This window comes from Pteropus medius, unplaced genomic scaffold (assembly GCF_902729225.1).
Source record: "Pteropus medius unplaced genomic scaffold, Ma_sr-lr_union100, whole genome shotgun sequence".
Classification (NCBI taxonomy): Eukaryota; Metazoa; Chordata; class Mammalia; order Chiroptera; family Pteropodidae; genus Pteropus; species Pteropus medius.
Genome location: NW_024344371.1, coordinates 10027562 through 10054727, shown reverse-complemented (window position 1 = coordinate 10054727; position 27166 = coordinate 10027562). Strand labels below are relative to the sequence as shown.

Below are 27166 nucleotides of genomic sequence, written 5' to 3'. Positions count from 1 at the left end.
TGAGGTGACCAGCCCAGAATGTGGCAGTAAACTATGCTGTTAATTCCACTTACATTTTCAGAGTTGGGATTCAGGTTTTCAAGTTTGTTCTGAGATTTTATGCAAAACATATGCAAATCGTAGCATTCTAAAAACCGGTCCTTCTCCCGGCCCTCCCCTAGTCAGAAACTAAGGAGGCTGGCGCACAGCCCGCCGGGCTTCTTCATAGAGTGGCGGACCCGGCAGAGGTGACGGGCCGGGGAGAAGGGCTGTCCCGGAGGCGGTCCCAGGGCGGAGCCTGGGCGGGGCCCGTGACGCGCGGTGTTGGCCAGCAGCCGGGCTGGACCTCAGCCTTTCCCCGCCTGGGGCCGCCGCCACACCATTGGTAGCTCCGCGTCTCCAAAAGGAGCCCTCCGACTCTTCACTGGGCCAGTCTGGCGCTGGGTGTTGGAGCTCTGCACAACTCCTGCTGCTCCCTGACTGGGATCCTTCCTCCCCAGAGTTTCGAGCAACTTTCCCTTTTCGCTGGCGCTGCGGTGGCTCGGGGACCGTGACCGCCGCAGGTAGCTGAACCCCGGGCCACTCCCTGCGCCTCGGCTACGCGCGCGCGCGTCGGTCGCTCTCACTCTCTCTCTTTCTGGGTGCACACTGGGGGTCCCCCAGCTCTGCTCTGCGGGCGAGATGCCCCTGGGACACATCATGAGGCTGGATCTGGAGAAAATCGCCCTGGAGTACATCGTGCCCTGTTTGCACGAGGTCGGCTTCTGTTACCTGGACAACTTCCTCGGCGAGGTGGTGGGCGACTGCGTCCTGGAGCGCGTCAAGCAGCTGCACAGCAACGGAGTACTGCGGGACGGCCAGCTGGCGGGGCCGCGCGCGGGCGTCTCCAAACGGCACCTGCGGGGAGACCAGATCACGTGGATTGGGGGCAATGAGGAGGGTTGCGAAGCCATCAGCTTCCTTCTGTCCCTCATCGACAAGCTGGTCCTGTACTGCGGGAGCCGGCTGGGCAAATACTACGTCAAGGAGAGGTCCAAGGTAGGACGCGCGCGGGCGCCCTGCCGCTGCTGCAGCCCGCGGGGACCGGGGACTGGGGACATTCAGACTCCGTTGTCTGTCGCCTTCGCAGAGCTACGAGCGAACTTTAGTTTTTAATCAAGGAGCAAGAAAGAAGTCAGTCTGGTTCTACCCTCCCCCCCACCCCGCCCCGTCCCAACCTCCAGCGAAAATCCATGCCGAGGGCTGAGGGACTCAGGTGTATAATTATAATGACCTTCTGTTAACTTTGAAATAATGGCTCTGATGGGTGGTGCAAGCTGGACAAGCTGTGGCTTTTGGGTCTGATTTTAAGACATGCAGGTTCTCAACGGTCCAAACGACGGACAGGTTATTAGAAACCTTGTGTATGATCCAAAACACATGTGAACTCATGATCTTTAATGTCTACTTTAAAGCCACCGCATATTGCCCATCATTGATTTCAGAGAGGATTCCTAGGAAAGCACTCTTAAAGAATCTGGAGATAGTTGCAATTTTGCAATGTGGCGTTTGGTTTGTGGAGTTTGGCAGGTGTGGGAAGAGTTTAGCGTCTCTTCACTTTTGAGTGCTGCCTTTGACTTGTTGCACCCAGGACACTTAAGTCCATCTACTTGATTGTGAAAATTCCCGGTGCTGGGCCTGCACCATACCTTCCCTTTCCTAACTATTAGTTGATGGGGAAATTCACTTGAAACAACCGGTTAAGTGATCAGGGGAGGGTAGTCAATTACCTCCGGGAAGAAATCACGTTTTTGTTCCCATAGCCAGCAGTGACTCCCTTGGTGGCAATTTATCTTGGAAACATTTAGGTAGAAATATGGGAAAGTGTAGTACCATGACATTGGTGCATGTACATTACTTTGGGGGTAGTGTAGCTACTCAGCCTTTTCTACAAATGATGATTCAGCCAATTTTCCAGTGGCAGTTCCGAGCGTGATTTGCATTTCTTTTATTGTGGACTGGTCAGTGGGCACTCAGAACTGTAGGAAACTTTGAACACAGTGAGGCAAAACATACTAGAGTGAGAAGGAAGGTGAACATTCATCTATGGACCATTCTTTAACCATATATGTAGTATTTCTCATTTTAAGATTGATCCTGTGATAAAACGTACCATAGTCATCTCTTTTGTCCCATAAGCTGAGAGGAACACTCTTCATACAGGGCAAGAGGCGAAGACTTGAAATGTATAGAAATGAAAGAGTTGGAGCGGGCAAATGGAGTAGAGGAGAAGATTGCCATACACCTTTCAAAATAGGAGGACATTGAACAGACTATCTGAAAGCATTGTTATCAAATAGACACAAAAAAGTAAATCTTGGAAAATGCCTTCTAATTTTTACTTTGATTTGCGGAAAATTCAGCATTAGCTGGACTTAGAAGATTGACATTAAAGTGTTTTTTTTTTTTTCCTTTTTCTCCATCCTTTTGGTGGTGGATTAGAAAGCTGCCTTGATTAGTCTTGTTTCTGTACCTCACTTGTTTCTGGGGTGGGGTGGAGAGGGGAATGTCTAGCCTTCGTGTTGCAAAGGTGCTTGTAGCTTCAAGCTGGAAGAGCAGTTTTTAAACTTTCTGTTAAACTTAGGTGTTAGGAATGGAATTTGCTTTGAGGAGGGTCAGAATTGATAGAGATCACTAACGTATTTGAACATTAAGTATTTTTACTTAGCTTTGACTTAACAGTGGTAAAGTTTTAGGCTAGAATTAACTCCACAAATTTAATGAAAAGTACTGTGTATGTCTGGGTAAGGAAAGAGAGATCTATAGACGTGATTTCTCAGTTTGGATTATGTTCTGGTTAGAACAAATAGCTTTTCAGCTAACTCTTTCAGTTAACAGAGGTGACTGTGAATGGAAAAGAGAAAATTCACCTTTTGCCACCGAAGAGACATCTGCCCGTACCTAGATTTTCCAGCTCACCTTTGGCTGTTTTGGCACAAAGCTCTTCGTTTCTGCCCTTTAGAAAAATCACCTCTAGAATGGGATATTCCATGCTCAATTAGAACCAAATGCAAATGAGGCTTATAGTAAATTATATTAAATTATAGTAAAAAAAAACTTTAAAGTTTAATTTACTTGTATATAAAGAAATCTCTTTAGTAATGTCTGTGGCCTTGGGTCTCTTGTTTGAAGTTTCTTATTAGAGTATTGCAGAAACACATTCCATTTCTATATGATTTAGTTCCCCTTTAACTTTATTTACTTCTTGTCCTTCAACTGCGTGCTTTACTGTGTGCTGCTTCCCAGAGTAGTGATATAAGACCCAATTTCCTACTACATCTTTCAGGTAGGTCTTCAGCAAGAACTGAACTTTTAAAAGGCAGAATATGTACGTTTATTTAAAGAATTTATTTGTAACTTTTTATTGTGAACATTTTCAAATATATAAATATAGAGGCTAGTATAATGAGCTCCCATCACCTATTTTCAACAACTGCCAATACATACATTACTAGCTGTTTTTTAGGTATTTTAAATTTCTTGGGGTTATGCTTATTCATGTCTTGATCCTAATTAAATACTTTTTCCCCTGGATTTTAAAAGGTCACTGAATAATGTAATAATGCCCTTTATCTCAACGAAGCAATAGCAACAGCATTAGGAATAAAATAGGAAAAGGTACTGGAACTGAAATTGAAATTGTGCAAGAGTGTGGAAAGAAATACTAAGGAGTTCCCCCTCCCTGCCAAAAAAGTTATTACGGGTCGGAATTGATCTACTTCACTTCGTTGGAGTAAAGTCCTAGGGTGCTGAAGACCCTCTGGAGACCGCGGTTGCCTGTAATGTAGTACAGCAATATGGCGCCCCCTAACTTCAAGCATGATCATTGCTTTCAGGCTGTCAAAAGGTTTCTTTACTCCCTTTTGGAGAATTTAGACCACATCCAAAATAATGGTTTTATAATTCGCTCCTTTTGCTTCGGCTGCCTAGATCTTGAAAATGACTCTTTCCCAGAGGATGTGTAATTTATAGAACCAAGAGTCCTTTTGCTTGAAGCATCTCACTGTAGACTCACTAGTTAGTAACTCTAATAATAGTAACTGCCTTTCGGTGAGCAGTTTGCTCTGTCTGGCACTGTGCTAATGAACACTTCACAAACACGATCTGTCTGACTTAATCTTCAGAACCACAATCTTTAGCAAATCGAATGATTAAGTCATTTGCCCAAGGTCACGAAGTCAGTGGTAAGAAAAAGTTTATCACAAAGGTTGGGAGCTTAACCTTGTGGCTTTAGGCAAGTTGCTCCTTTTTCACCAAGTGTAAGATGAGGAATAATAACGTCTTAAAGCTTTTCAGGGGAAGGAGCATGAAAATAATGTGCATGAAATTCTTAGCAGGATGCTGGGCCTTCATAAATGTTCCAAAGCTGTAAATGGAAGCTTTGGGATTCTAACTCAGTTCCGTTCGACACCAGAGTTTGTGTTCTTGAGTGTGATGGTCCTTCTTTTCATCCTTTAATTTCTTCAGCAAGTGCTTACTCAGTGTGGGGTACTGTGCAGGGCTTAGGGATACAAAGGTGAACAGGCATAATCCCTGCCTCATGGGGCTTACATTTACTTATACTTTTGAACTGTAGGATCGTCTGGTTCACACTTGATTAATTCTCAAGCCTGAAAAAGAAAAAGGACAAACCCCAAATGTTGAAGTGGGTCAGTTAAGTACATTTGAAGAAGAAAGTGGAGTGCTGTGCTAATGTTTTCCTACTGTTATTGGCAGGAAAAGTATTTGTTAACAAGGTTGATTGTTAAAATCCCTGGCTGGATTAGGGGTTACGGGAGTCATGTTGTGAACAGACAGATCAAGCTTCCCCTGAAAACAATGAAGAAAAGTGATGAAGCAGCAACAAGTTATGAATTAAAAAAAATGTGTTGCAAATTAGTAGGTTTGTTCCTTTGCTGTTTAGCAATAACAGTTTTGGCCTACCTTTCTCATATGATGTCAGGAATGTCCATTACTCAGTGGAACATTTCATGGTTGCAAACTAAGCAAAAATAGGATAATGTATTTCGAAGATCAGGATCTCTCTCAGGACTCAAGTGCAGGAAATGTAGCTCTTGTTCACAGAAGACGGGAGCCATATACTAGGAACCAGAAGTCCTTAACATCCCTGACAGCTGGTGTGTTAGTTCTTTTCTCTGGTGCTTTATGGTCTCCATCTCTGCTTCTCTGCTGGTGCTCTTTATTTCTTCCCCTCCATACTTTCTGTTCAGCTTTTGCTGCTTTTCTGTGCACATGGCTCAAAATGGCTGCCCACAGTGGCCAGCTCAGCTTCAGTTTGAGAACAATCGACGTTTGACCAACATTCTAGAATCTCTGTTTTCATTCCTTGAGAGAAAGTATGATGGTCTTGCCTTGGCTCAGGGGATGCTTCAGCTCTTGGTTGGAGTTGCTAGTGGAGCATATAGAAGCATATGGCACAAATAACGGTTGCCGGAACCCATGAGAAGTGCCGTTCTTAAAGCATAGGGTTTGAGGACTAGACACCATAAATGGTGTGTCTGCAATTAAAAGCTTAAAAGTCTGTGAATGAGATATTTTAGGGAGAGGAGGCACCGAGTTTGAAACGCTGGAACATCTTTCTCTAAGGATATAAGGGATTCCTATAAAAGGTTTTGTATTTAAAAATAACAGCTCTTGGAGGAAGGAAATCCAGGGAAATAATTTACAGAATACAGCCTCAGTGACAGTGAAGCAAATTTCCCCGTTGGGTGGTTTCCATAGTGTTCGTTGTCTGTTTTGTTGAAAGACACTTGGGAACAAAGAAAAGAGGTAGTTGGTGTGTGCGTGTGTACTTTATAATTTTTTTTTGTTCAGTTTTGGGCCACTGGCCACTCTATCACAACTTTATTTGCTTGCAGTGGAATGGGAAATCGGGGTATCGATTCAATTTATTCATTGACAAATCATTAAATGTCTTGTACCGTGGTAGACCTTTAAGTGGATGGGGGAAGGAAGGTGGAAAGTGATTATAAAACCACCTAAAGAAGTTGAAAGTTTAGTGGTGTGAAATAGTTGTCACCAACTTTTCTTTCTCCTTTTCTAATTAAATATCTACTTTTACACTGATTAGTCATTTTTGTTTCTCTGGGCTTTCTTCAATTTCTCTATTTACTAGAAATTAAGTGACCAAAATAAGTTAAGTGACCAAAACTATACAGGATTTTAATGATACAAGTTTTTAGAGCTAGAAAGATATCAGAAATCACATCTATCCAATTCCTCAATCATTCAGCAGTTTTTATATTTGGAAGATGAGGTCTTGTGCAGTCTTTGAGAAAGAATTAGAGTGGGTCTTGGGGCTAAGCTAAACAGGTACTTTAATGGAAAGAGGTTAGCCTGGCTCAGGTTACTCTATAAGTTAGGTAAACTGGGACACAGGGTTGGTAGGTTAATTCAGCCTCATCAGCATTTTGTTTGGGATTTATTCGACAAATTATGTAGCCTATCTGTACATTCAATTTATGGGTATCATGAATTATCTCCCTTTCTGTCCTCACTCAGCCCAAAGCAAATTTGTAAATTCTTTCCTGATTCCTGACTCTGGCTAGAAAACCTTCAGATTTTGTAAATAACAAGCAGCCCTGCGTGTTTCAACTCCGGTCTGAAGACATACCATATATGGAAGACTTCTCTGATGAAGCTTAAAGGTGGGGGTGGAGTTTATCTCAAACCGGGCAGAGCACATCTGAGAAGCATGTCTATGAACCCCTGCATGTGGCATTTCATTATAAAGCTCAGAGGGCAACTTGCCTGTGGGCTGTGTTTGCTTAGTTTGGCAAGACCTCTGATTTTGACTCACCTTTGCGGCCTCAGGTAAATTAAGTGACATTTAACCTGTGCCTATTGAATACTAAGGAGCAGCTTGCAAGTTAGCAGTATGGAGAAGGTTATTAATTCATGTTTAATTAGTACAGCAACAGACTTGATAATTCCTTTGTAGCAGCACTTTGTAGCTGTTAACTAATATTGCTCCAAGAAATGGGTGTCATTTTTCTCTAGTGTTTGTCAAATGCACATGTTCTGACAGTAATGATAGTTCAGATGTGTTCTGCTGGGCAACTGCCAGGGGTGCCCAGCGGGTAGCTGCATCCAGAGGCACTGGAATTGTAAATGCGACAGACGAATCATTTTTCGATGCCAGACTAAGGAATTCGGCTTTGGCAGATTGCCAGGAGCTGTTGATTTGGCTTAGATTCAAAGCTGTGTCTGTTTGCCAAGCGAGATTAGTTAGCTAGGTTCATTATACATAGGATTTGTACACCGTTTCCCTTGGTTATTTCAATCTTAAACAAGTATGGCACTTACCTTAATTTTGTATCTTCTTTTGATATTGGGATTTGTGAATGAGTTCCTGTGTTTGTTTTTGGTGAGCTGGTAGTGACTGTATATTTTTCAGCCCCTGCCCCAACCCAGTCCCAGCCTTACGGACACATTGGTTTGCAGTTGTGTAATGCAGGCTTTCAGATCTTGTATTGGAGTCATTCCGTACCTACTGAGTGTCCTCCATGTTCAGTACAATGTTAATATGTCCTTATTAAGTCAAGACAATCTGATTCTTTAGGAGATGCAATCGTCAATGTTTTTAAATTCCTGGTATGAATGTACCTATCTCATATTAAATATGGTTTTTCCTTCCAAAATGAGGCCAAAATACTATTATCATATAAAAAAAAATTCCAAGACAAAGAATCAAAGAATATGATAGTACTCTTGATTATTTGCCAGTTAGAAGAAGACAAAATGAAAAACTTAATTCCAGGTGTCAGTGCCCTCTATTTTTGGTTCTCTGGGGGAACTTGAAGTTATTCTGAAGCATTCAGGATACTACACTTCTGTTCGAGTATTGCTTAGAAGTAGTAAAGATATACTGTTTTCGAATAGTCTGAACATCTTTGGAGCTTGCTCTGTGTTCTCCAGACGCATAGAACAAAAAATCTGCCTGTACCCCTCTCTTCATTTTCCCTCCCATTTATAATCATCTAGCTAGTCAGACCTGAGGGACTATTACTCGGAAATCAATACCCCACAGAAAATTGACTGTGAATCTTTTTTTTTTTTTTTTTTTGATGTCTTCTTTCCTATTCTTATGGGTTTATAGGTTAATTTGAATGATTGGAGTGGGTAAAACCTTTTTAAAATACAAAATATTGAAGATTCAGTCAGGAACATGCAATATAATTGGTCAAAATATGGCCTATTTTATGCTGTTTTGGCTTTTTGTTTTTTAGGTTCACTGTGGAACTTCAAGTTTTTTCTTTTTATTTGGTAAACTAAATTTTGTTTTTATTTCATAATAGAAATACTTGAAGAGGAGAGTATTTTAAAGAGACTTAGTTTAACCACAAATGACCTGCCTTTGGTTCTCGTTCTCCCTGTAACCCGTTTTAATGTGTTTTTGTCAAAGTGTAAGTCGTCCAAAATCCAACTCTAATCATACAGTCTCCATGCTTAAAAAAAAAACAACCCCAAACCGACCGTTCTCTCTCCCCATTGTCTACTGTACATACTGTGCACCGCTTAGCATGCCATTTAAGGCCCTCCACATCTGACCCCACCTGTCCCTGTTGACCTTTCTACACTTAATCTCCTGCTCACTGCCTTCCTTCCCTCTCAATCCCTGAAACTGTAGAACCGGATTTGCCAGGCATTCTAAGCTTCCCATTGTCTTTCACTCCTCAAAATCCATTTTAGTGCTTTCCCCATGCAGTCTTCCCCTCCGCTCCTTAGAATTCTGTGGGTGGCTCAATCCAGGCACCCCAGTACGTTTATTTCTTTGGCTGCTTACCCTGCACTTACTTATAAATTCCTTGCAGGCAGAGATTATTAAGTTAAAGATATATTTTTAGTGCCTCAAACCATCCTTTACAATTCATAGGTGCTTGTTGACTTAATTTCATCGTCAAAATGAACTTTGATTTCACAGGATGTTGGAGTGTAAAAAGAAAAAAGAAAAAGGTTTTATAGCGTGGTCTCTAATTCGATGTCAAGGTGTTTAAATATTTTATTACATTAACATACTATGAGGACCATCTCAAAGGAGGGACTTTGGCTTTGTAAAGATTTTCCCTTCAGTTTTGGAATTTTGTGCGTGGCCCTAGAAAGTCACACCTGGATCCCAGGAGCTCATACATACAGGTCCGGCTCAGAGAAGCAAGAGGAGCCCATGGGCTGTGAGGCTGGAGTCCTGGCTGTCTTCTGGTCCTAGCTCAGCCCCTAGCAAGCAGCATCTCAGGACCTCAATTTCCACTTCTGTAGGAATGAGTTAATTTTTTATTTTTATATTTTAACTTAATTTAGTCGATACCTACTAGCCACTAGCCATGGGCATTTCACTTTTTTTTTTTTTGGTCTCACTGTAGACAAGTCATTCTCTGAGCCTGATTTTCTTCATTTATAACATGGAGACGATAATAAATATCTACCTCAAAGATTATAAGAAATTAAATGAAAACTGAGACTAAATTTTCATCTGAGAGGACAAATAGGTGCTTTTGGTGCCTCTCATTGGATTTCCAAAGTGAGCCGACTACCACCAGTCACACCCCAGTGCTGACATGACAGTAATCCTCAGTAATGCTACAGAGTTACATTCGGAGTGTTTCCTGCCAGCTTTAGGAATCACACTGCCAAGCCTGTGCCAGAAACTGCCCTAGGAATTCCTCTCGCATTCTGCTCTACCCACCACCTCCTGTTCCCCGAATTACATAGTGCAGCTGACTCATTCCCCTTTACCTTTTATCATTTAGGTTGAGGCATTGCCCCTAACGCTTGGTTTTGCCACAATATAGCCGTAGTTCTCAAAGTGTGGTTGTCATCACCGGGAAACTTGCTGTAATTGTAAATCTTGGACTTCTCCCCAAGCCCAGCGAATTAGAAACTCACAAGTCCTCCAGGTGATTCTCATCCATGCTAACATTTGAGAACCACCGGATAAAATTAGTAAAATGGGGATGGTGCTATATCTTCCTACAGTTGCTCTATTACAGAGAAAAATAAGAGTTTATTCAATTGATCAGATCTGAGCTTATTCATCGCTAAAACAAACAAAAAAATGCATGTGTGTTTAGTTCATTTGGAATATTTTTGAGAAGAAACCCCATACCTTAACATGTTAATCATACACATACACATTTTTCTATTTGTACCAATAAAGTTAATTTTCCACAACCAGAATTGGAGTGAAATTTGGAACTGATTCTTTCCTGTTGTGTTGAATGGAGAGGAAAAATCTTGTTAATGACCGTAGAGCATTGCTTTCCTATGTGTATCTAATAGTCTTGCAAGAAGTGTGAGCTGAAGGCACCAGAAGAGCAAGAAAGAATCATAGTGATTTTGGATGAGCACAAACTGGAAAATAGTGCCTTGTGTGCAGATGATTCTCCGTATTGAACATCTATTATGTGAATACCACATAGAAGCCTAAGGCGGTTTCTGGCCCTCTAGGATAAGATGGCAGCCTGAGGGACGCCCGAGAAGGCAGAGGTGTGGGACTCTTTCTCGGGAATAGTCTACAGATGAATCCATCTTGACTGGAATCAGAGGTATGACCAAGTAGAGGTCAGAGAGTAGCTACCACTTGCCTTTTCCTACTTCTGCAAGGAAAGCTTTGATTTCCCAGTTAAGAGTTTGTGCCTGTGTTTGGTAAGCCACGATAATCATCTGAGAATCTTTTGCTGCATCATCTTGGAGTTGAAGGAAGACAATTTCAGTCACGGTTGCTCTGGAAATAACAGCACCTGTTTAGAGTTACCAATTTTTTTTCCTGATATTTAAAAAGTAGTGTTTAGTGATGGAAAGACCATGCTTAGGTCTATAATATCCTGTAAGTTACTTTTTGTGTCTGACTCTCATTTTGTAAAATGGGGCTTGTATCTATCTTAGAGGAACTTGGAGGCAATTAAATTAACCATTCCTGCCCCCTAGACTCACAGCCAGGCACACCTTTATTTCTAGTCCCCTTGCTGCTCCCTAAAATAGTTTATACATTTCTCTCAGGGGAGCTTTTTACTTTCTACCCCTCTAGAAGGTCTTCTAGGTCTCATCCCTCCTGTAAGCCACAGTGAGTCTATATTTGTTGTATTCTAATTAACGTAATTTTAGCACGTTCTATATTCAGTAAATGCTAATTGATGTGGTAGTAGATAGCTAAGATGTTTCCTAAATAAGCTTTGCACCTAAACGAGGAAAACGAGGAAAATTTATCTCATCCCTTGCCTTCCCAAGAGAAATACACCTTTGTATTTCCTTTAAATTTTTTTCTTAAGTAGTTATTTATATTCTGACTTTGAAACAAGTCTGAAAACTCTGGCTGATGTTGACCTGAACTAATGAGGAAAGGTCCTGTAGAGGCTGTCTTCCTTCTGTAGAATCCGATGTGGGAAGAGCAGCCTGGACTAAGACTTGGGCAGACTGTTGACCAGTTGCATTTGAAGCAGATATGGGCCCTGCAGGGGCTGCAGAGAGTATGTAGTGGGATTGAGCAGTGGGAATAACTGAAGCAAAGACAACTTGGACAACTAGCGCTTTGCTGCAGGATTCAAGCTTCTTTGCTCCTTGTTTTTCTTAACCCCACCTCCTCACCCCTCACCCCTGGAGCTTTTAGACTCAATTCCAAGCACACTCATTTTTCACATTTTTGATATATTTTTGCATTTCGTGATTTTCTATCATTATGGAAAGGGTGATAGGTGAGGATGAGAGGGAGTCAGACACTTCGAGTAAAACCTGAAGATCTTAGTTCCCCCCAAACGGGATGAATGGGTTAATGTTAGACATCAGATAAGCTGTCCTGGTAGAGCATGATTTGATGATTAAGGCCTCCCACTCTGCAGCCAGACTTACCTGGGTTCGAAAATACAAGTTACCTAACCTCCTTGTGCCTCAGTTTCCTCGTCTGTAGCAATGGTTCCTGCCTCATGGGATTAGAGCAAATATTGAATGACATAATATTTGTGAAGCACATGAACCAGTGTCAGGCACGTAGTAAGCACTATACATATGTTTGCTCAGTGAATACATGTGCCTACTGAATTTCATGAGTTTTAATTCTAGCTGATTAACTTTGTGTCATTTCTTCCATTTGGTGGATATATTTATCCAAGTGCTGAAATGGAAATGGAAATATCAGATCTGGTTTCCTAGAAAGTTCTTTAACTTCGTTATTTTTGCAGCATAGTTGCAGTGTCCCACGTTAATATTCTTAAAATTCATTGAGAACTGCAGGCAAAGTTGTTTTCTTGGTTTCTCTCAAATATTGCTTCTAGGCATTTTTCATGATATGTTTTGATTGGTAACCTTTTTTTTGTATGTTATCTATTAATAAAATCTTGTTTTACCGATTGTATTTAAGTTATCATGGATTCCCTAAAGTAACTGGAATTCATTTCAGATGAGAATTTAAAGACGACCGTACTCTTACATTCCTGCAGTCACATTCTTTTTTTCTATAACTCTTGGAGCCTTTAGAGAGTTACATGTTAACTTTTATTTTTCTGATAAGACTGTTTCTCACATTGAAGGAAATTAAATATTGTGATTCTCTACCCTCACGTTGCCTTAAGAATTACTCATGAATTTGTTTTTCTATATGAATAAGATAACTTCTAGGCCCATATGATAACTTTAGGGTTAATGACTTCTGAGAACGTAAGTGTTGTGACTCAGGGCACAGGATTCTGCTCACCTTCCTCCTCTGTAACCAGGAAATTAATTGAGATGATGTGTAAAGTGCCACCTGGCCTACATGGGTCCTCAGGAAATGGCAGCTGTTAGGATTTGGGGAAAGATGTCAGAATGGATATGGTTAAATGCCTCTCTTCATGTTTTTAACCCTTAGCCTGACTGATTTTTACTGATTTCATAATTGCAAGGAAGCCCTTATTCAAAACGTTTCTCTGGTGACTGGGGTAGTGAGGGGGGAGGGTTCTCCTGTGCCAGTTCCCTCCGCGGTCGGCTGGGTGGTGTGCTCGGGTGTGGGCTGACTGCCACCCTCACGCAGCGCACGTAGCCCTGTCACTCAGCCGTCACCCTGCTGGCCAAGAGCCAGGCCTCCCGCAGGAAGGGCTGCCTTCCCAAACCCAAGCAGCCTGTTTTGATATGTCGATGTTCCCGAGCCTGTTTACTGTGTTTAATTGTGGGGCTCTGGTTGAATCCCCTCCAAGGAGAGGAATTAACCACAATTCAGAAGGAATGGCAATAGTCTCTTAAATTCCTAGCCTCTGAGAGTTTCGGGGACTTCTTGGGGGAGGGTGACTCACTTAAGTTCATGCACCAAGTGCAGGATCCCTTGGAATAGAATCTTGATCTAGTACAGTTAGACTTTACAGGCCTGTGAATCCTCAGTAGTTTTATGCAGACTTGTATGTGTGTGTGTGTGTGTGTGTGTGTGTGCGCGCGCGCACGCACGCGTGTGTGAGCACGCGCACCAGTTTATTTCTGAGGGTGGGGGGTAGGAGCCCAGCTCTTTAATGAAAGAATCTCAAGGAGCTATTTTCACTGAGCTAGGAGAGCTAAATAGAAGGTCTCAGAGTCTTGGTAGTTGTTGATGGTGGTTTGGATGATCCTGAAGCTAGGACCAAGTTCATAGTTGAGAAAAACAAGGGCACTGATGAAAGGATCTACCTGAGGACAGGTTTTCAAGTGAAGATGGTATTTTTCCTGCCCTTCCAGGCAGCATGCTGTCACCTGACCAGCAGATGCTGGCCGACCCACTTCACCAAAGCCACTGAGAGTTGGTTGTAACTTTTTACTTTTCATTTTACGCATTACTGAAGTTCCTGCATTACAACAAAATTTAGGCATGGGGGCATGATTATTGTTCTGAATTGGAGGTGAGGTTCTGTGTGTGAAGCAGCGGTCTGGGTATTTAGAGAGGAGTTTTTAAAGTGGATTCAGGGCAAATGAGGAAGGCAGAAATAGTTTTCAGTATAGAAAGAGAATAGTAGAAAACATTTTAGTGAGTAACTTTGGGTTTGTTGAAAGGATTACAGTAAGTCCCCACTTAACTCCGTCAGTAGGTTCTGAGACTGTAAGCAAAACTACATGTAATGAAACCCATTTTACCATAGGCTAATGATGTAAACAAGAGTTAAGTTTCTACACATCTCGTCAACGTTATAGTGAAACAACGTTGAACGTTGAACGTAAGGATGCTACTCCTGGACACCCGCTGTGCTTATCTGATGGATACTTGACTGTCTGGTGTTCTGAATCTTCTGAATTGTCTGGTCAGACATTGAAACTTTGGGAAAGGGAATGTGGTACCTGGACACAGCTCATGTTGTTGCCCACCAAAAGCACATTTCCTATTTGCCCCTCATTTAGTTACATTAGACTTTTAAATTAGAGGCTCTTACCCAATAGGATAGATGTCAGACAAGATGCCAAGATAACTAGTGACAGTTTGCACAAAGTTTCCTACCTTTTTCTCTAAGCACCTACCTTACCTACAACTAATTTCTTTATGCCAATCTAGATGAAGTTAGGACAAATAAATAAAAATCCTAAAGTACTTTTTAGGTTTGTGCGTTGTTCATCATACTGAGAGCTTACTTTTTTTGTTCAATTTCATATCAAGGATGGGACAGGCAGCAACGTGAACTTTGTTCAGTGACATTTTCTTGAAACTCTTTGAGAAAGCTTTGCACAGTTACCATCATCTTGTAAAGATGCCTTGTGAATATTGTACTGTAGGAATTTAAGTGACAACAGTGGTTCACGCAAGGTGTCCTTTAAGATTACATACCCCTGAATAAGGAAGCTGAGGAAAGGCTAAAGCAGTAATTCCAGTTTGCTTTCCACGTCCTCTGGATTTAAGTTACTTGCCTTTGCAGAGAATTTTTGGAGTTCTCTTCTTTCACTCCTTGTCCTAAAGAAAATAATGGAAAATGACATTTTGGTTTAATTTATCTTTAGATTTTTTTTTTAAAGAGCACAACTTGCAAAGATCATGCCTCTTCTGGTTCTTCTCTTACTCCAGCCTTTCCTGTGGTGTGCCTGCGTATAGCAGTTTGAATACTTAAAGATTTTTTATTTTTGGTTTCTTCAAAAATAGGAAAACTTCAGTTTTAAAGCTGCTGCTAAGCATGTGTAGTGCCTCTGTTCCAGTTATTAAAACCCCCCACTCCCCGGAGATGAATCACCAGATGGAGTACCTTCCTCAGCAGGTGCCTTTATGAATCTGGGACATAAAGTGTACAACCACGTGGCTGCCTTGCTCACTGTCCACATTAAATGTATGTGTTAAAATATGTGCTGAACACAAACCACCAGGAAAATTACTCAGGAGTATAGCCTTTAGCACCTCCACACGCAGCTGATTGGAAACGTTGGCAAGTTTGTCACCTAGGCTGTTGTCACCCGAACATAAATTAGACCCATTTCTGGACAGAAAACTTCAGCTATTACATTCTGCCCTATGATGTGTTGCTTGCCGTTTTTCCACGCTAAAGTAGGTGTATAGCCTTGTGTGTTTCTTCTCAGCTCTTTCACATGTAATTCTCCGAGTAATTAGTGCCTTATGGTGAAGAGGGGATGGATCCTGGGTCCCCATCGCTCTGTCCAGAGTGGAAGGACCTGACGAGAGGGTGTGGTGGAGGCTTGTGGAATGTGGATGGCACTGAAGGGCGAGGCTGTGCCTTTGCACAGGATACGTCTCAGCCTGGTGAAGAGCTATGGAGAAGGTGCCCACTTATAGCTCGGGAGCTAAGGCAGGGTAGCTCAACTTCTTAGGAGACCTCAGCAATCTCAAAATACGGCCTGATATATATATATATATTTTATGGCGGTAATTAAAAAAGTGGGGTACATCATATTCGGGAAAGTTTACATGCAAATCCAGTTTAGTTGTCTGCTATTCTCCTAAAACCTGAAGATTTTGTAATACACTGGGCTCTCATTGTAAAGGGTGGCAAATTCCCTGGTGTAAGCAGCATAGCACACACTCCGGAGTTCTGACACATACATACCTGCTTGGCTTCTTTCATTTATGTTAGTCATAAGTGCCAAAAGCTGTTTGAGTTTGCTAGCCCTGGTTTGGAGCTACAGAGCACTTAAGTAGAATCGGATCCCTGCAGGGGAGACATTGTGAAGTCCCACTTGAGGGGAACACAAACGTGCATATCATCAGCTTTAAAAATAGCTAATATTAAGCAGGACTAAGTGTGTGCCAGGCCTGTGCTAAGTATTTTACATAGAACATATCCTTCAATCCTCAAACCCATTTTACAGATGAGGAAACTGAGATGTAGAGAGGTTATGTACAAGTTATTTTGTATTTAGGTTGTATTTTATTCAAAGTATGCTCTGCTCAAGACCATTCATAGTTCAAAACAAATTCTTACAAAAATTGGCTGGTATTTCTGCTTAGTGGTTAGAGGTCTAGCATTTGGCTGTGGACCAAACTACCAGCTTAAAGGTCACCCATCCAGACATGCCTTGAAGTTATATTATTCTTGACAAATTTTAAAAAGTGGATTCCCATTTATTACCAGTTTTGCAAATAAAGCCAGACTTGATTAATATTTCAATTTGGTAAGTTAAAATTTACATAAAATACCACTTTACTATAACTTCAAGTCATACTAGTGAATCTGACTCCAAAGTCATGAGCGATACAAACTACATTTCCATAAAAATCTGGGTTGTTGATTGTTATTAGAAAACTGGAGGCTGGGGTGAGGCAGATGTACCCCCTTGCTACCTGTGGGTCGAAAATAATCGTCATTGCTGAATGGACACCGGAGGTCACCAACACCGGTTTTTTGAAGTGGTTTATACGTGCAAGCAAGCTGTGATTGGTTTCAATCAGGAGTGCTCCGTTTAGGCTTTGGAATGGAAATCTCGGACTTTCACTTTTCAACTTTACCTTTGAGATTGCTGAGATATGTTTTTTTATGAAGTCAGCTTACCAAGAATTCTAACAGAACCACTGTTTTCTTTTCCATGTGTAGCATTTGGGGAACAGATTTTGTTACTTGGATTTGGCTGTTAAAATTCTGTATATCTGTGTATATCTTCAAAGAATACATACACGTTTCCTGCCTGAACGTGGCCGCCTCAGTGTCTAGAGCACATATCTTTGGTCTAGAGCCAGACTGAAAGCCTGGGAGGAGTTCATCCCTCTGCTCTTTTTCCTTTGGCTACAGAGCTATGGAGAGACCCCTGGGATGGTGGGAGGGAGGAGGTCCATGGTGAGGTCAGAGGGAAGAATGGCGAATGCATAAGGGGTCATGGGGATTTATCTGTACATCCAACAATAGAACTATAAGACTATACACTGTATGTGCTTTTGTAGATCACACTAACATTTCAAATATTAATCCAGTCAGGAAGTTTTGGCAAACAAAAAGTCTAGAGTAAATGAGACATCTTCCTGATTTGTGTTTAGTGTCATTACTTGGCATATTCGTCACATGATTATTAAATACTCTGGCCCTGTTCTGAAGCATTCTCCTCCTTTATACACTCTAAATCCCTTGTTGGGCTTGATGAGATTTAGGTAGCAACTCTGTCGACCCAGTCAGTTTCCGGGGTTTGTTTCTGCCCCGTGCACAAATTGGCACAGAAATGAGTGGCTAGTTATTGACACGACTCCTTGCTTCTGAATGCATCCTTAGCGTCCTGGTTTTAGACTGTGCCAAAGACCAACGAATAATTGGGAATGTACCCAAGCCCAGACCCATCTCCTATGGCCGTTGTCCAGAAAACACTGATAAAATTGGCTTTATGTAGCTTCAACAGGCCCACTGAAGCCCACGATGATTTCCTTCCATTGTTTCAAACTTGATGCCCTGGCTTCAGGAACCAGGAGAAAGAGAGTAAAAGTTCATTCTGGCCAGAGATATTCTCTCTGTTCCTTTCCCTTAAGCAGTCAGATACTTTGCTGACATTAAGAGGTTTTGTCCAAATGTTAAGTCCCCTGGAATGTGCTAGCTCTTTCTCTGTGTGTGTTTTATAGATGGAACAATTCTTAGAGGATGTGCTTTTGTGAGTTTGTATCCATTTTTTTTTCAATATTTTAATCTAAATTGAGTCCTGAGGTAGATACCTACTTCATAATGCCCCAAAGAACTGTTTGTTGCTTTTTCTGTGGTTGATGCTTAGACTGAGTCTTTATATCTTCTTGGACTGTCCCAGGCCATATAACCCAAGCCTCTCTTTAGAGAAAAGAAACTGAGCCTGGGATCACACAATTAGTTGCAGAGTGAACTAGATGGCAGGCATCCAGACCACTGACCTTTTCCTTAGAGTTGAGCCGTTTAAGAACATGTTTATGTAGCATTATGTAGCTTTTTCTTTCCAGGGTTTCACAGTGGGAAGATGGTAGGGAATTCAGCCTATAATTATTTGTGGCTTAAATGACTTTCATTATTGGCTCAATGGTAGCTCTTAATACATCCTAATAGATGCTTCCAGGGATGGGTAATTCCCTCGTCATTATAGGTGACTTCATTTATCTCTTCTTCTCCAGCTAGGCCCATCATTTCTGTCTGCTACCCATCACCTATCCCTAAGCCGTTCTTTGTTTGGCGGTAGCATCATTTGTTAAATCTTGATTGCAGTAGCCTCAAAATTCCACCTTCTGAAAGATGTTCGGGCTAACGGCCTAATTTTAGCTCTAAGGTGACATTGAATTGACATTTTTGATGTTCAGAAGCAAGGTGTGGGGATTGCTAGCTTCATGGGGATATAAAGTTTGGTAGATCTGGCGATTTAAACTTTAAGATCATTGCAATGCCAAGTTACCATTCAGCCTTATTATTGTTCTGGAGCTACGGTGTTTTATGAAGTTGACATGCAATGTGTGGTGAAGCCTTTAAAGTGACATGCCTCGTTCACATCTCTGTGCTACCACTGGGAGTGACTTGGCACCCACATTGATTCATTGAGCTATTCTAGTGTATTGGTTTGGGCCTCTACGTGACCGATCATTTTACCAGTGAAACAACCCTGCCATTTATAAAGCAAAATTCGAACTGGGTCGCTACATGTATATTTGAAGATAGGTGTTTAAAATGACAGAAATCTCTATTGATTTAGTAAGTTTACTAAAATGTAAACTCACTCTTTAGAGGAGTCATTCAATAATTCATTCATTTATTTATATGCAGATTTTAAACAGACACCTTCTGTTTCAGGCACTGTTCTAGGCATTAAGAATATGTCAGTGACCAAACAAAGAAAAGTATCCTTTTCCTCATCTTATGTTGCCAATTCCTATATTTTCCCTGCATATATCTCATCCCTGTAAAAATGTTTTAGAATTATGGCAGTGTCCTGTGAGAACTAGCTTTTTTGCTTATGTTTTTTCTACTCCTTGCTATAATCTCTCCATGGAACAATTGCTGGTTTGTTACCCTCATAATAATAATTCTCTAATATTAATTTTCAGTAGGATTTTTAGTATGGCTTTCTGCTTTATTCTTTCACCTGGCTGATAAAGTAGCACTTGGACAAAGGAAGAGAACTTCAGATTATCATCTGATTTGATAATTATCAGTAGGAAGATGACAGGCATTGAGAAACACATTAAGATGTGTCTGTGGTTTTATCCATAAACCAGGCCTGACTGTGTCATCTCCGGGGGTCCCCATTCTGCGGGTTACAGACCAGTACCTGTCTGTGGCCTGTTAGGAACCGGGATGCACAGCAGAAGGTGAGCGGCGGGCGAATGAGTGAAGCTTCATCTGTATTTGCAGCTGCTCCCCAGCGCTAGCATCACCGCCTCAGCTCCATCTCAGATTAGATTCTCATAGGAGCACTGGTCCTTGGTGCCAAAAAGGATGGGGACTGCTGCTGTATATGAACAAGTTGGAACACAGCTTCCCATTGACCCTTCCCTCTTCCTTCTTTCCTAAGCATTTTATTGAGCAAGCCTGACCTTTTCCTCCTTGGTGATTGGTTCCTGCTTCTTTATAAATGCAAGTATCTTGAGCCCTTGTTCTAGGATTGCAGGTGATTTGGTGATTCAGGAACACATGTTAAACGGACATAAACTTTAAACTCCAAACCTAGTGATTCTGATTTTGTGGGTCTAAGGTGGGAACCTACAACCTGCATTTTCAAAAAGGAGGGCTGGAGAAAGGAGGGGCATCCTAATGCCGACGTAGATGGGTTACTGTCTAAAATGTTCTACGACTGTGGAAATATTGTTGAACCACTTTCTACCATGCTGAGCCATAGGTATGACTTGGCCGTTAAATCTTATATGCTGAAGAGTCCAAATTTATATACTGTACATGCAATTAAGATGCCAGCAGCCGCCTATAAATGTCGATAGTACCGAAGGATTCTGTATTACCTAGCTGTTCACCAGTGGGAGAAGATCGTCTCAGTTTTGTTAACCAGTTTTCTTGGGATTTCTCCTTAGGCAATGGTGGCTTGCTACCCAGGAAATGGAACAGGTTATGTTCGGCATGTAGACAACCCCAACGGTGACGGCCGCTGCATCACCTGCATCTACTATCTGAACAAGAATTGGGATTCCAAGGTACGTTGGAGTAATGAGAATAGAGTATGGGGTTAGAAACTAGAGGAAAAGAATTGACGTGACTTAGAGAAGAGTTTGGAGTTCATAATTCCCACTGATGAATCTTTTTTATTTCATGCTTTCCTCCCCTCCCTCAGTATTAGTACTAAAGTTGATGGGATGAAAATAATGGATATGAAGTTAATTTGATGAGGAGTAGGTAGGGTCATTGTTAGTTATTAGGATATGGGAGAAGTGATTGATGAAGAGAAGGTAATTTGTTATTTTAGGATTAGGATTATTTTAGGATTAGTCTAGTCCAGAGCTGGTGGGACTCTAAGTGTAGAATAAGATGTACATTTTTCCCTTCCAGCAGCAACACTGAGAGAATTCTACAAAAATAGAACTGTAGGATATAAAACCACCCTCAAGCGAGGTTTCCCACACAATCCTCTCTCTGCATGATATATCTCATTGGTGGCTGCTTGCCATAGCTTACTATGGTTTGTGAATGCCAAAGGCTGTATGGCTTATTTTTGTATTTCTGAACATATAGATAGATAAAGATATGAAGTCTGGTTCCACGCTTACAAACATTTGTCTAGAATTTGTATGCTTTTAGAAAGTTAAGGAAGATTTAGGAGTCTGAGAAGTCAGAGAACTTTTCAGGCTTATTTGGCTTTTGAACCTTCTGCATCTCTATTTCCTGTTCGTTAGGATAGACGCAGGCCATCATAAAGCTAGGATATTTTATCTGGGGTCAGAAGAACTAAACCTGGGAAATCAGTGAATCAGTGGCAAGGCTTGTCACTTCTCCCTATGTGGTAACATGACTAGAATATATCCATCAGTTGTCTTTTAAAATCTTGGAAGGTGGTGTTATAGGAGAGAGAATAAAGTTGTCAGGTCAGTGATAATAAATTACAAAATAGAAAATCAACAAATACTTGCATGCCTGATAGGACTGTGCAGGAAATATTGGTGTGCGAGGCCTGAATTCTACCCTGCTATGGTAATTCTAGTAGGACAGATTGGGCATACATGTAAAATGAACAAGTAATTGAAGGAAGAGAGTGATATATGTAATAAAAGGTACAGATAAGGTGGTTTGAGAGTTCAGAAAAAAGAGTATGTCACTTCCAACTAACAGGGTCATATAGGAGCTGGGGGAGTGCAGAGGAAAGCTGTACATTCCAGTCAGAGGGGAAGTTATGTGGGATGGTTATCCTAGGAAGCTGTTCAGATTAGATTGAGCCATGTGAAATTGCTGGGGTTTTTGTGTATGGGTCAAAATCAGTTGAATATTTGCAATTCTGTATGATTTGATCTAATAGGACTCCATTTCATGTCCACGGGCTTCGTGATTGCGGGGGTGGGAAGGCGTCCTTTGGGATGTGGTGAACAAGGAGATATTTCTAGCCAAGTCTGAAATAAAAATGAATATAAAGTATGAGGCTGAAGTAACTATTTGGGGGCAATATATACTTAGAGTGGAGGTTGGAGATGGCTTTGTCTGAAATATCATTGTTAATTAACTATGCATGACTCCAGGAAATAATGTACCTTTTTTGTGGCCCTCAGGTACACGGTGGGGTCCTACGGATATTTCCAGAAGGGAAGTCATTTGTAGCAGATGTGGAGCCCATTTTTGACAGACTCTTGTTCTTCTGGTCAGACCGAAGGAACCCCCATGAAGTCCAACCTTCCTTTGCAACCAGGTAATAGCCTAGGCCATGATTCCTCTTGAGAAGATTCTTGTTCAAACCTCAGTTTCCAGAGAATTCTCTAAACTTGTGTCCTGTGCATATGAGGGAGCAACCACACCCCAAAGTTGATAGCAAACCTGTTTGGAGTCAAAAATTAAAAAGGAAATTTTGTATTCTTTAGTATACAAAATCTAACGTCACTTTAAACTATTAACAAATTGTTTTCCGTTAGGTGAGTGTATTGGATTCCAAATTTCCCAGAGTGATTTTCTCTTCTCTCCTTTCATCCACATCCCTCCTTTAAAAAACCTAAGGTTGAACTAATTCTAGAGAATGTTAGCTACCACATATCAGGAATTCTGTCTGATTAACTCTGGATGAGTTTACGAGTTGCCAGTTGCAAGCGGAGAAAGAATCTGCAGAAAAGAAAGAGGAATTTGTTCTGACTTCTATTCCTTTTTACACTTTCCTTAGCGTAAAATTAGTTTGGGCTCACTGTACTGATCATATCCGAACAGCTGGATTCTTAAAAATCCTTTCCTTAGCTCACGCTTGGAGAGATTTTCAGGGTAACTGAATAACCAAGTGTTGTTTAGTATTAATCTAGAAACTCTTGATATAATCTTAATTTTGGGTTCTGCCTCTCATTGGCCTTTGCTTATGGCCAAAGCTGTCAACCAGACAGTACTGGAGTGCTGTGGGTAATGCTTGAACTGGGACTAGCAATTGGGGGCAGAGGGTGAGAACTTGAGTTGAAGGATAATTACTAAACCTTAACAAGCCTAATTAAATTAAAATCACATGTGTAAAGTGGTTAAGATTTATACGCGTCCCCTTCCAGAAATCACAGATCTGAGCCCACACAGAGTTGCATATTAAATGTCAAATTGGAATGCGCCCTAGGTGACCAGGTAACAAATTCAACCGCCAAAACCTGCCTGTGGCTTGTTTGATAGGGTTCTACGATTGGATCCTGTCATTTGTTCCAGAATTCTTTTGTTATTCCTCAGTCCCTTGATGGCCGGAGTCACAAGGGGAACGTTAGCAAATGTTGATGGGAAGCCCTTGAAAAAGTCGAGTGCGAGTGCTATAGAAATTCCAGTAGCTAATAATAATCATAAAATGAAACTTTTTGAAAACTCGGGCATGAAAGGATTCCTATTCCAGTCCAGCCTGTAGATGGGATAAAGCAAATTGATGAGAATGCAGTAGAAAGCTCGAAGACATCATCATTCTGTTGCATCTTTGCCTCAGTGTCCCAAACTAAAGGAAGAAAGCCAAGAGTTTTAAGTGTCCTGTCATTTAAATAAATTATTCTTCGCAGCTTCACTTAGATGTCACCTCTTCTTCTCTGTGTTCTCCCCAACGACTTGGGTCTCCCAGTCTTTAGCAGAATGATTCCCTCTTGGTCTTTTCTGTGTGGGTCATCTTGGCTTGTTATATAATTTGTTAAATCGCCTGTCTCCCCAGCTAGAGCATGAGCTCCTTGAGGAAGAGGCAGATATATTCACATGATCATTTGATTTTCCACTGCCCACTCTAATGCCTGGTGCATACTTGGAATTCCTTCCGTGTTCTATCACATTTAAATAGAATTGAAACCAGAGAAGTTTATTTTAAATTAAAATTGGGATGGACTTCTAATACTAGGGGAAAACTTTAAATGTTGGCTTTACAGAGGACTCTGAAATGAGATTTCTAGTAAGTATCTTTTTATTTTTTGGTAGTATTTTTTAACCTCTTTTCTTTTATCTCTCTGCTTATCTTTTACAGATATGCTATGACTGTTTGGTACTTTGATGCTGATGAAAGGGCAGAAGCCAAAAAGAAATTCAAGAATTTAACTAGTATGTGTTTGGTAATTTTCTGTGACTTTTCATTGAATCAATCCATGACTTTTATTCCAAATTTTTATATATATTCTAATCTACTCTGTTCACTCTCAGCTGCGGCTTAGTTTCATATATAATGGCATCCTGATGGGCTTCATCCTGAAACCCTGGCCTTAGCTCTGCTGGAAAAATCAGAAAAAAATGCAAAGGGCATCCTTTGTGAATGCCCACTGATTGCATGACAGTTTCTAATAGATGGGAAATTGTTGACTTTTTATCATTAATGTTCACCCATCAAACATAACGTTAAATTTTGCCCCTGATTTTGGTACATTGCAAAGGAAATACATTAGAACCCAGCTATAATGGTTAATTTTTATATTGGTATGGGACTGTGACTCTCAATATAAAAAATGGACTCGTGTCTTATAAAGTGAATATGACAACACCATTCCTGTCCCTTCAACTGGTACTGTAAGGCAGCATTTCTCAAAATATGTTGCATTGAGAATACCAGTCTTGTCACTCATGCCAAGGCAGTTTGTGAGAAGGTAAATTCCTGGCCCCTAAAATGTGGGAAGTGTTACATACTCTATCCCTCTCTCAAAGAGTCACAGTGCTCACTGGCGTATTAATCAAGAAAAATTAATCTAAGAAATCCTACAGTATAGACATGTGTAACATTGCCTAACTCCTGACCCATTTGGACTATATACCTATCAAACATCTACAAAAACATATTTTGCTAAGTCCTATCAGGAGGCACTCTGCTCAACTTTGTTCTGTAAGTTGGGAAGTATTTACTGGAGGCTTTTTGGATGACGTTTGTGACATGACATTGATCTGATCCAGCTCCTTACCCATTTCATTTTATTTTCTGTCTCCAACCCAGGGAAAACAGAATCTACCCTCACTGAAGACTGACAGTCTCTGAAATCACTGGCCTTTATTCATTTTAGCAACGGTTCATGAATCCCTTTAAGAGTTGAGATCCAAAGAAGGCCTCTTCAGTGACACGGTGACAAGAAACGCCCCTGCTGCTTGCATCATTCATATCCCTGTCTTGCGAATGGTACTCTGTGTTTTCTTGCCAAGACTGTATCTACCTGCAGACACTGTCTTTGCCAGATGAACTCATTTGCTAACTCCAAAAATACCTGCAGACAACCTCACTGGCCAGTGATTTAACTGATAGATTTGGTAATACTATCAAAACAAGAGCCCGGAAGCATGGGCGAGGGAATGAATCTTACTTGCACTTTATGTATACCTCCTAATTTGAAAGGAGGAGGTTTGCAAAGATGAAAAAGAAAAAAAAGAAAAAAAATGGTGACGGATGTCATAGAGAGGCATCTTTGAAGACTTAATAGCAAGAAACGGAGATTTGTGTCATTTGAACCATTTCCAGATGTTCTTAATCCAGGGCTGTTGGCGTTTCTGGAGAATTATCACAACATAATGACATTATTACCTCTAGAAAGGGCTGCTGTCATGGTCATCAATTTATAAGTGTCCTGTGGGTAGACACTCCTTTTTTCTGGTCCCGTAAGCTGGACTCTGCCTCTGCCCCGTTTTGCTGAAAATATGACCTTCTGATTAAAAATGACATCATTTATTTTCTTTTTTTACTTTTACTTGGAGAACCTAATTCCTCAGAGGCAAAAACTAGACATTAATTGTTTTGGTTGCTCTGTTGGAATGGAATTTGTGTTTAAATCAAAGGGAAAAATGTCTGCCAGGTCGTTTAGAGTCAGCAGCCTCTGATGATGATGACGGTGTTGGAAGACCTGGGTGTACCGATGTACCACAAATGTGCGCACCTTGAGCAGTTCGAGAATGGAGAGGGAATTGGAAATGTGGGCACTCTCATTTTTCAGTTTTCTTTTCTAATGAATTCATCCTTCTTCAGCAAAATAAGAAAATGAGAAAAAACAGGGTGCTATATTTTAAAAAGGAAATGGAAATAAAACAAAAGTCTTGAAAAGCCGTGTGAGTTCTTTCACATTTTCTACCCCTAGTTGCCTTTTTCAACAGACTTGACTCTCCACTGTGTTTGGCAGTGTGGCCAGAATCATGAATTTGCTAGAACTGTGGAGGATTCCACTACTGCAGTAAGCACAGAATCCACTGCCTAAAGAACTCTTATCAGTGCCTATTTTATGAAAGTTACCCTTCTTGGTTTTCAATTCCATTTTCATATTTTAAAAATCCCTTTAATTTCTTGCTTGAAAATCTCGCAGACATTAAAGAGGCAGAAATACTTTGTCATTTACAGATATATAGACTTTCCAAGAAAAAAGCTTAGTTTTTTCCTTTTCTGGTTTTAGAAAATTTCCAAACAAGACTTGCCTTCATCCTCATAATTGCTCTTTTTTTTTTATAGTACTGATCACGAACTAACTTACTATGTAATTTACTTATTTATTATGATTATTGTCTTTTATCCTTTCTCTGGAGTGTAAGCACGAAGAAGACAGGGATTTTGTATGTTTTTAATCAATGGAATGTATTCCCAGCACCTAAAATAGTGCCTGGCACACAGCAAGGGCTCAGTAAAATGTTCATTGAATAAACTCACTCTCCTACCTTAGCATTTCAATGGTTTGATTAATTTCCTTCACCTTTGGCGGGAAGGTCTCACTAGAATTTTTGCACACACACCTTTCATTGTTGACTTATAAATTTAAGCTAATAGTTTAGAAAGCGTTGGTCATTGCATCATTTCATATTTGTTTACCTGTTTGAACAGGTCATTGGCTGCTATGAATCTGAAAATTGAACAAAGAAGAATTCTGCCCTTCAGTGTATTGGAACTGTAGGTTTAACATACTATTAGCTTCACATAGGAAAGAGCACATTCTTCCTTTGAAACAATTTTGAAAAACTTTATTAAGAGAGAAAGAAGATTGTTTATTAGAAATTTTGTTTTCTATAAAATTGTAATTAAGTTTTTTTTCCATGATTACTAATGTCATGAGAATGACTGACTATATTCTGAAGGAATATAATGTCATTCCAATGGTATATCTTATATCTTTCATCTCAGTCTATATTTTGACTTGCCAAAAGATCGGACCTCTTATGCCTTGCTTATTTCTTCCAGACGAATGTCCTATAAACTAATAAACTATATACCAAATCAA

The 27166-nt window shown here is 40.7% G+C and overlaps 1 protein-coding gene across 1 annotated transcript; it reads left to right on the top strand.

Moving 5' to 3' along the window:
* Positions 1–320: 320 nt before the first annotated feature.
* EGLN3 (egl-9 family hypoxia inducible factor 3) lies at positions 321–27166 on the top strand. Its single transcript, XM_039870520.1, has 5 exons — positions 321–1017; positions 20387–20506; positions 22067–22203; positions 23965–24038; positions 24916–27166. Exons 1-5 carry the CDS (start codon positions 661–663, stop codon positions 24945–24947), a joined length of 720 nt encoding a protein of 239 aa, XP_039726454.1. The 5' UTR covers positions 321–660; the 3' UTR covers positions 24948–27166.